The sequence below is a fragment of the Letharia columbiana genome, assembly GCF_014066305.1.
Source record: "Letharia columbiana isolate WasteWater2 chromosome Unknown Sc0000015_s0, whole genome shotgun sequence".
Taxonomy (NCBI): Eukaryota; Fungi; Ascomycota; class Lecanoromycetes; order Lecanorales; family Parmeliaceae; genus Letharia; species Letharia columbiana.
Window position 1 is genome coordinate 145,702 of NW_023501054.1, and position 10,321 is coordinate 156,022.

The 10,321-nt window shown below is 41.5% G+C and overlaps 2 protein-coding genes across 2 annotated transcripts; one reads left to right on the top strand and one right to left on the bottom strand.

The window, feature by feature from the left end:
* Positions 1 to 426: 426 nt before the first annotated feature.
* HO173_005424 (uncharacterized protein) lies at positions 427 to 2,330 on the top strand (the record flags this gene model as incomplete). Its single annotated transcript, XM_037307341.1, has 6 exons — positions 427 to 594; positions 646 to 716; positions 768 to 791; positions 846 to 935; positions 989 to 1,802; positions 1,860 to 2,330. The coding sequence occupies 6 exons, from the start codon at positions 427 to 429 to the stop codon at positions 2,328 to 2,330; spliced, it is 1,638 nt and encodes a 545-aa protein (XP_037165679.1).
* Positions 2,331 to 5,450: 3,120 nt separating this feature from the next.
* HO173_005425 (uncharacterized protein) lies at positions 5,451 to 6,408 on the bottom strand (the record flags this gene model as incomplete). The annotated part of the gene is made up of 3 exons (XM_037307342.1): positions 5,451 to 5,701; positions 5,914 to 6,110; positions 6,170 to 6,408. 3 exons carry the CDS (start codon positions 6,406 to 6,408, stop codon positions 5,451 to 5,453), a joined length of 687 nt encoding a protein of 228 aa, XP_037165680.1.
* Positions 6,409 to 10,321: the final 3,913 nt, after the last annotated feature.

A 10,321-nucleotide genomic window follows, 5' to 3' on the forward strand; every position in this document is an offset into this window, starting at 1 on the left:
TATCTACACGTACACAACTTGAGTAGCCGACCATGTGGACCAAGCTGGAGCCCAAATAAGCCTAGCGTATATGTGGGGCAATCCCAGCCCTGCTAGGCAGGTCTGAAGGTCTGCATGCACGCTGGAGGGACCAATCGCATCTTTGTGCAGCTGCAAGAAACCGCGGCCGCGGTATCTTCCAATGAAAGTTGCAGAACAGCTCCAAAACCCTGCATGAACGCATTTCCGGGCAGCCGCAAGATACCGCGCTTGTGGTCTATGCAGCTCGCAGAACTATCCCGCTATCCTGCATTCCCCGCCATTGCTTATGAATACTTTTTGCTTCCCTTTTTATCTTCTTCTTTTTTTCCTTTGTCCATGGTCTTCGAGAACACTATTGACATTTTCTTCCTCCTTGCCTTGTCCCACTTCCATTGAGTATCGAGCATGATGGAAAAGGCTCAAGAGTTCCGCGCTCTCCCGAATCCGACAGATGCCGATCTCCTGCATTCAGAGGTCGACATTAAAGGTGCAAACTCAGCGGTTGAGCCTCAAAATACATACGATGGCGATGAGGACCAGTTGGCTAGACTGGGCAAAAAGCAAGTCCTGAAGGTGCGCGATCAAAGTATGATTTTTATGCAGTTGCCGTGCTAATGTTTTAAGAGGAGTTTCGGGTTCTGGTCCACATTGGGTTTTAGCTGTGCTCTCCTGATAACCTGGGAAGGCCAGCTTTCGTGCGCATAAAAATTCCCCGATTCTGGCCATTCGCTGAACCATGTCTGCAGAGTCTTCACCACGGGTCTTAGCAAGTGTGTTTCTTGCTTTCGTGAAAGCGAATTCGCCGTCTAACAAACGCGATTTAGCGGAGGCCCAGCTGGATTGATATACGGCTTCATAATCGTATGGATTGGCACACTGTGTGTCTTTACTACACTAAGTGAATTGGCGTCAATGTATCTGTCCTGATAGGATAAAAGAGTCAAGGCATCGCTGATAACTTTGAAAGGGCGCCGACCGCGGGCGGCCAGTACCACTGGGTCGCAATGCTGGCACCCAAGTCTTCACAGAAGATTCTCAGCTACATCACGGGATGGCTCACAGTACTTGGCTGGCAAGCACAGATCGCGTCGGCCTCATACCTCACTGGAACAACGATTCAAGGAGTCGTCATCTTGACCTGCCCAAGCTATGACCCTCAACGCTGGCATGGTACCCTTTTGGCTTGGGCGGTGGTGATCTGCGGTCTCGGTATCAACACGTTGGTCAGCAGTATTCTGGCAAAGATAGAGACACTGATCCTGATACTCCACATCGTGGCATTTGTCGCGATACTGATTCCGTTAGTCTTTCTCGGCCCCCATAGCTCCCCGCAAGAGGTCTTTACGGTCTTTACAAACGCGGGGGGGTGGCCTACACAGGGTCTATCCTTCTTTGTGGGCCTCGTGGGCCCTGTTTTTGCTTTCCTTGGTACAGATGGAGCCATACACATATCTGAGGAGGTTAGAAATGCTGCTATCATCGTGCCGCGTTCAATGATCTTGAGTGTGCTCATCAATGGAACGCTCGGCTTCGGCATGCTCCTCGCAATGGTGTTCTGCCTCGGGAACATTGATACGATCAGCTCGACGCCACCGACCCAGTATCCGTTCATGGCAGTGTTTGCGCAAGCCGTAGGCTCAAACTCTGGAGGCGCAGGAATGGTCGCTGTGATAATTTTCATGTATGTCTGTGCGACGACGACTTCGCTCGCATCTTCGTCACGCATGACCTGGTCGTTTGCTAGAGATCGTGGATTACCATTCTCAGAGCATCTCAGCAGGGTTGGTATCCACTGAGTAGCGTATCCATGATCCGATATGTCTTTGACCAGCTGACAGATCAATCGGCGCACCTCGTTACCTCTCTATCCGATCTTCCTCACCGCCGTATTCACCTGCCTTCTCGCGCTGATCAACATCGGCTCCTCGGTCGCTTTCAACGATGTCATTTCGCTGACGGTCGGTGGACTTTACTCATCCTACCTCATTTGTTGCACGCTTCTTCTGTGGCGCCGCTGCACTGGCGGTATTGGTGGGTCCTCCCAAGATACAGCGCAAAAGACGGGTCTGCACTGGGGTCCTTTCAGAATCCCAGGGGTTTTAGGAATCGCCGTTAACATTGTAGCCTGTGCATTTGTGATCATCGTTATATTTTTCAGTTTCTGGCCACCGGCAACGCCGACTACCGCGGAGTCCATGAACTATAGTGTCCTGGTCTTCGGTGGCATAATCCTGTTTAGCATAGCCTACTACCTGACAATCGCACATAGGACCTACCTCGGGCCGCTGACCGAGGTTGAGGTACGTTGAAATGAAGTGTTGTGGAAAGGTCGGTAAGGAGTACGAAGCGCTCTCTGGTTTAGTTACACGTCGGATTGAAAAGGAGAAGAATAGGAGACAAGATTTGTAGCTCCTTGATTCCGGCGAGCGTCATGGTTCTTTAGGTACAACATAGCCATTGCAACTGCACAAAGACTTTAAGAGTCATGAACCTCGGTGTGATGGCTGGACTTCTACCCACAGAGGAGAGCTATTTCGGATGAAACAATGACATCCAGCAATCAACTCCAGTATTTACAAGACTGTTGAATGTCTTCCTTTTTACCCTTTTTTTTTTTTTCGGGGTTTAAGAATGAGTGGAGAGCAGCTGCGCAGTGCGGCATTGGAAGGAACTCTGCATGTAAGCTCACGGAAATTAGAAACCCAAAAAGCGCAAAGTTTCTATACATCATGCAAAACCAGCCTGAATGTGAGGGTGCAGAATTGCAGTTGACTGGCAGAGTTTTTTTTTGGCTGTGTTCAGACTACGTTAGGCTGTATGATAGCAGTGACAATAAGATCCCTCGTCTCTTACAGGATGCCGCAAACGCACACACGAGGCTTCGCCTCGCTCCGAACCCAATCATTTTCCTATTCGTCAGCCTGAGGCTACACATCCATATCGCGATCGACAATAACCGATGAAGACAGGTAGCACATCAATTACGCTGAACCCCTTATCCTCGCAGCATTCCCCTGAATCTTGAAACTCCCTTGGAATTTTATTCAATATTTGAATAGCCATCACCACTGGATGCTGCACCGACGACGAGGCCTGTAAAGATTAGCACTAGGCGTGTCTCTCACGCTCGATCCCTTGCACTCACATTACCCCTCGTCCCCCCTTTTGTTTGATGATCTTCCGAATCAAAGCCTCAAACCAAAAATTTCAACGATGGACAAGGTGACAGAGACCGAATTAGAGGTTGAGGTGCCTACGGGCGTACAGGTCCTCAATCAGATGAAAACATGTACTATATGAGAGGTGGAGAATCAGATCGTCCTGTTTTCGTTCAGTCGGACCAGTCCAGTCAATCTCATGTAAAGAGCCCAGGCGGATCCAGAACCATTTGGGTACTAGCTCTAATCACTGTCGTATGCCAGGCTGTAGCAGCGGGTGTAGGACTTGGTGCAGGTCTGCATAAGCCGAGTTCATCCAGATCGATCCACTTTGTGCTACTTACTTTCCCTCCGTTCGCGCTTTCGAACCCTACCCTGTTTTCCGTTCAGTCACGTATCCGCTACTGGCACCAAGGCCAGTAATGCCCCTATCGCCGCCATACAGGTCAGTGACGTGAGCTCAATTGCCAGCAGCCCACCGCAGCAACTCACTCTTTCTACTTCTCCCTTCTGTTCCACCTCTCATCACGACCTCAACCCCACCAACATCACTCCTCTCTACCCAGCACACCCATCACCCTACCAAACCCGGCCCAGACCTCCACAGCAGAAAATGCTCCTCCTTATGCTCTCCCATGGACCGCACAACCTGTGAAATCGCCTACAGCCAAGACAACGATACCTATCTTTACAAAGCGCGTACCTCCTAAATCCTAACCTCAGGGGTGGACTCCGTCGCCCACGATCTCTTTCCGTCCGCCGACAACGTGCGCCGCGCTTCCCTTAAAACCGCCCTGGGTTGAGAATAGATATCAGGAATGGCAATGTCAAGGTTTGCGGCAGAAGCTATTTGAGAATAATGGATCCCATGTTACGGTCGATGGGTGTGATAATTGCGAACCGGCTGTGCCATGTGTGAGTTTGAACGCGGAAAATATAGCGAACAATTATCCGTGTCATATGTAGACGAGTCGTGGGGTAGCCGTTGAGTGATGTGGGAAGTTGAGCGAAACTTTTTAGGAAATCTTCAGAGTCATTGCACGGGTCACCCTCAAACAGTCCGACAACGGCACCACGGTTACGCCAATACCAGCCCCGCTCACGTCTCCAATCCGTCTCACCGCCAACGGCTCTACCCACAACAGTACATTGCGACCAACAGGCCTACCCCAGCAATAGATCAGCTAGAGAATGAGTAAATCCACAACGCAACCCCGTCCTTCGAGATGCTCTGCGACACCCAGTTCTCCTTGGTAGAAGACAGTTCGATCACAGACTTCCAGGGTTGCACCATTGTCTCTCCAATCGGCACTGCTTATACAAATGCGCGCGAGCGCAGGGACAGCAGGATAGAGACCGCCTGTAATCCACACACTCGCAACATAATAATATAGCCCTGTGCGTTCAACGCCGCAGCTCTTCTTAGAACAAATTAGTACAACCAAGCAGACATTAGTACAGTATATCTCGACGTTAGTGATGACGAGCTGAAGGACACGTCTCCGAGTCTGGAAAAGAGAGAGGCGATGGTGTTGTCATGCAGTTTGCATTTCTGGACGTAAGAAGGGTCAACTTGGACCGTGTCAGGAGCTGCGCAGATATTCAGTAGTGAGACGTTGAAGTAGTGGGAAAATATGTACGTGCAAATTGGACAGCTTGAGCTGTCGCCAACAAGATAAAAATCGCTCAGCATAGCGATATCATGGTTAGTTTCATGTTGAAGAGAAAAACAAATGGTAGATAGTAAGACTGTGAATCGAGAAACCCAATCTTAGCTGGTGTAGTCACACCCAAAGTTAAGCGGCCTGTAGTCCGAGACGGAAGCGCTGATGATTGTCGCATATGCGCAAAACCCATCATGCAAGTTTCAGCAACGGTCCCACTATCGAGATGAAGGACCGCCTACCGCCTCGTTCCGATCCGCGTCGGGTATGGGCCAACAACAGCTAGGCGCCAGCTTTTCTCGGGGTGTTCGTACCACCCAGAAAGATGGAGCTGCCGTCCATGGTAAAAGATATGAAGCTGATGTGAGAAAGGCAATCCATGGCGAAAAGACTACGCCGATAATTCACCCTCGGGAGATATGGCGAGCGTTTCTCGGCATTGTAACAATTCCCGTGAACAATAAGAGCTTACCATTTGATGGATGCATTTCAGGAAAGTTGCTTAAATGAAAGCTAGACGAGGTAAGCACTGACTGGCATGAGAGCTGTCAGGTACCGAAATTCCAAACCCAGCTTCCCCAGTCTCCCAACTCGTACTCACCAGACCCTAGTTGCCGCCCGGCTGCCTCAAAAGCAGCTTCTCGGTCGCCACTCCATGCCCGCCATACTTGCCGATGTCGATCACAATCTTATCGACCTGCTTCCAGCCATGGCGTAGATAAAGGTCATAGCCCGCGGGCGAAGCTTCAATGTATGTCCGTGCGTTGTTCCTGTCTGCATCCGCAAGGCCTTCGCCAATAAGCATAGCACCAAGACCTTTGCGTTGATGGGCGGGTGAGACACCGAGAATGTGGAGAACTGGTGACCAATAATCAGTATCGGGCCGGTCCCAAGCCCAGCATAAGTAGTGATGAAGGCGTTGAGATGGAATGACGGAAGATCGTGCCAGCAAGCAAGGACACCTTGCTTTTCCATAGCCTTTCATAAAAAATGGTACAGAACACTCTCACAAGATGGCAAGAGTACTCAAATCAAGTCATGGCATCCGGTCATAGCAAACTCGGACTTACGGTAGTCCTTGCTCTCATCCATCCACTTGGCTTTCTTCTCTCTCAAGGCCGCAAAGAAGACATCGTAAAGTTCTCTATTGGTTCCCTTCGGAAGTGGATGCTCCAACTCTTGGATTTTGTCAAGCTGTACTTTTCTCGACTTTTGCTCCGCCGTCAAAGTATAGGGGTACTGCCATTTTGCGAAAGCTAGCGTCTGTCTAGGTACCAGTGAGTGCACGGTCTAACTGTCGAGTTTTGACCCAGGCTATCATCGTACCCATCCCCATCAACGATTTTCCTCAATTGTAGCCCGTTGAGCTCGCTCATCTCGAATTCATGTCCATAGCAGTGCATGTCATAGGTCAATTTGACTTCTGGTGGAACATTGGTCATGAACTGACCAACGAAAGGGTCTGCTGCGAATGCCGCGTGAAAGATAGCGATAATATCAGGCAAGTCGGCGGGCGTTGCTGGTAAAATTCTGTACACCATGACTTTTTCGAGGGACATAAACATGGAAAAAAAGGTTGGAGTGCTGGATTTATGGAAGAGAAATTAAATTGCCGAAACTCGAAGCTAACTGCAATTAGCGATTTCGAAATAAATAAGATTACTTGGCAAAAAAAAATCGCGCCCCCCCTCCGGCTTTGCCATCAAAAATCCAAAAAAATTCAGAAAACCGAAAAGCCATTATTTTCTTATCTAGATTCATAAATTTTTATTATTTATTAATCTTATTTATATTAAAGTTATACTAATTTATTAATTCTATTACTCTTTTTTTCAGATTAATTTAAAGAGAATATTTTTAATAATCTTAATTTTATATAGAAGACGAGTAAAGGTTTATAAATTAAATTTATAGTCATTTTTTTAATTAGAGTCTAATGGGCTATCGAGTAAATAGATGAGCGATCTTTAATAAGCGAACTTTAGTGAGCGATATTTGAATTCCTTGCGCTTTAATAATTATAAGACAAATTTTTAATATTCTTAAAAATTCGGAAAGCCTAAATAGCGCTTCAAAATTTAAAAAGAAATTTTAAAATTTTTAATAGAGAATAAAAAAGTTATTATTATTATAAATAACGTACATCTATAATTTAATAAGAGAGGCGCGGAAGAGCGAGATTTTAATGGTTGCGAACGCTAATTTATCTATTCGCGATAACTTTATTAGAATCGATATAGATGTAATATTAATATAGGTATTTTAAATAAGATAATTAAGATATCGAATTATATAGATAAAAGAGAGATATTAAGTAATAAATAAATATCTCTATTAAGATACGCTAGGTTTAAATAAATAAGAGAGCTAAGTAATATATTAAGGATATAGAATACGCTTATAATACTATTCTTCTTTTTTATAAAATTATATTTTATAATTAATAAGTAGAAAGATAGAAAAAATAGGTATATATATATACTTGATATCTGAAAAATGGTAAAAGTAGTAAAGAAATAATCGTATTCGGAATCTATAGTATTATATTTTTCTTTATAAGAGATATTAAAGATAAATGATAATAGTAGCTCTTTATATTTACGTTCTAGCGATATTATTAGTCGAGATATAAGTATATATAGAGAGCTTAGCTAGAAGGAAATTAATATAATATAATAAAAATAGTATTTATAGGCGTAGAGAGAAATAGTAATAATTTTCGAATTTATATTTAAGCGAATAGAAGGTTTATAAAATTATTAGAATCGATATAAATGTAATATTAATATAGGTATATTTAATAAGATAACTAAGATATCGAACTATATAGGTGAAAAGGAGGTATAATATAATAGAGGATATCTCCGCTAAGGCCCGCTAGCTATAGAGCTAAGAGATGTATTAAGAATACGCTCGTAACACTATCCCCCTTCGTTAAATCATATTCCATGATTGATGAGTGGAAAGGTAGAAAAATGGGTATGTATATACGCTTAACGCCTGAAAAAATGGTAAAAGCAGTAAAGAAATAACCGTATCTGGGATCTCCTAGTATGGTACCTTTCTTTAAGGATAATATTAGTAACGATAGTAGCTCTTCTTAGTTATACTATAGCGACGTCGTTAGCCGTAGTTTAAACGTATATAAGAAGTCTAGCCGAGAGGAAATCGATGTAATATAGCGAAAATAAGGTTTATGGACGTAGGGATAAATAATAATAATTTCCGAATCCATATCTGAGCGGGTGAAATGTCGGTGAAATGATACGACGTGATTGGTCGAAAGCTTTCGAATTAAACTAAGCCGCAAGCGCTAAAAACCCTAATTCAATATTAAGTGAGTTTCTTCGTGGGGTGCCATATAACCGATATCGATAAAGGCTATCGATGACGACAGTAAGGTCTATAGGTGACGTACTATGGCTTCGGAAGACGCTTAGGTATCAGTCAATAAGGGGACCCTGCGCGGGAGGCCATATATGATGTTATTTCCGATCGATATGGGCCTAGGGGATCGATTCTCGGCCCTGAAAAAATGAGGGTATTGCGAAGATATCGGACGGTTTTAATTCGATTAAAAATGGGGTGTCCGAGGTAGTTTCGAAATCTTATCAGTTAATCCTTTATAGGTAAGACTCTTTAAAATATCGCTTATAAAAGTCGTTTATTAGATCTTGGTAATTTTCGAATTTACCACCATCCGCATTATACTAGATAGAATTATTATCGAGATTTTCTTACTTAATCTTATACTTAAGACGGCTATAGATTAATTTAAAAACAAGTATTTCTTTAATAACCTATTCGATCTAATTGTTGATAGTGATATATTTCGACGAAGAATTTATCTATCTTAGTAATAGGTTATTTATCGCGAGACTTAAGAGATTAAGGTGAAAGATATCGTGGATTCTTATATTTAGCGAAAGTTTTAGATGATAAGAGATTCTAATAAGGCCTATAATCTTAAATAAATTGAGTCTCTTATGATTTAATTTACGAGAAGGGCGATTAAAGGTAATATTCTTACTATTTAGAAAGATCGTATCGTCTATTTAAAAAGTAATCTTTTATTAATACTTATTAGTCTATATAACTATAGCCTTCTAAGCGCGATTTATATTACTTCGAATATACTTAAAAACTTATTCTATATAATTCGTAATATTCTTCGCTTAAGTAGTATCGAGATATTTATATATAGTCTTATAGTTAATAATATTTAAGCTGAAAGTTATTCGAGAATAAAATTTCTTATTTATAAGGAAAGATAAGATATCGATAGTCGATAAGATAGTATTATTATCGGCGAACTCGATAATAGATAGCTATTTTATTTAGTCGTTCTATATATAGTTATAGTATATTCGAAGATAACGCTCTATATTCTAATTCGCTTATTTAATCTATTTATCGATTTTAGAGTAAAAGGCTATTAATAGCTTAGCTATAATACTTAGTCTCTCGTAAAAAGACTTTTATATAATAGCTATAAATTAAGAGTCTTAATTCGATATTATTAAGGTCGATAGGTCGTATAAGCGAAATACTTTTTTAAGTAGTAAGTTAACTATCTTCTTAGCGATAATATCTTTATTAATATCGAAATAGATTACGTAGTAACGTTCCTTAATAAATTAATTAATCGCTATTTAAATAGTATTATAGTTATTAGATATGGGTAAGCCTATAATAAAGTTAACTAATATATCTTATTATCGCTTCTATAGAATTAATAGAGACTATAGTAAATTATACTTTCGATTGCGAGGCGTCTTAGTTCTTTAATAGATATAGTAATTCTAAATATAGATAGCTATAATAGTCCTTATACCTCGCTAGTAATATTCCCTTTTAAGTAGCTTATAAGTATATACTACTTCGAAATGTTCGTAGAAGAGTTAATCGTATATCTCTCGAATAATATCGATATATATGTTATCGAATATCTATAAACGATTCTAATGATAAAGTATCTCGTCTTATACGAAGTATTTACTAAGAGTAATTCCTCGAAACTTATCTTTATTTTCGGCGATAGCCTTACGAATTTCCGTATAATACTCGTCTTTTTTATTAGCCCCTACTATCTTATAATAAATAGAATCGTCGATTATATATATGTCGATATATTCGCTATTCAATTTTAATCGATTAGAGGTAAGAATTATTTGATACTATTAATATAATCGTTTATTTTCGAAATTAATTAGTTTATATTTAGCTATTCGTATAAGTATATTCGCCTTAACGTTCTAAGGTTCTAATTAATAGATAATCTTTATATTAAATTTAAATAGTATATTTAAATAGCGGGCCTAATAATAACTAAGGTCTCTTTCTTTAGCGAAGTATATTAAGTCTTTATAGTTCGTAAAGATCTTAATAGAAATATCGATATATTTTAGTTTAGAACGCTAGTGTTTAAGATAGCGAATAATAGTTAGTAACTTCTTATCGTAGATTTAATAGTTATAT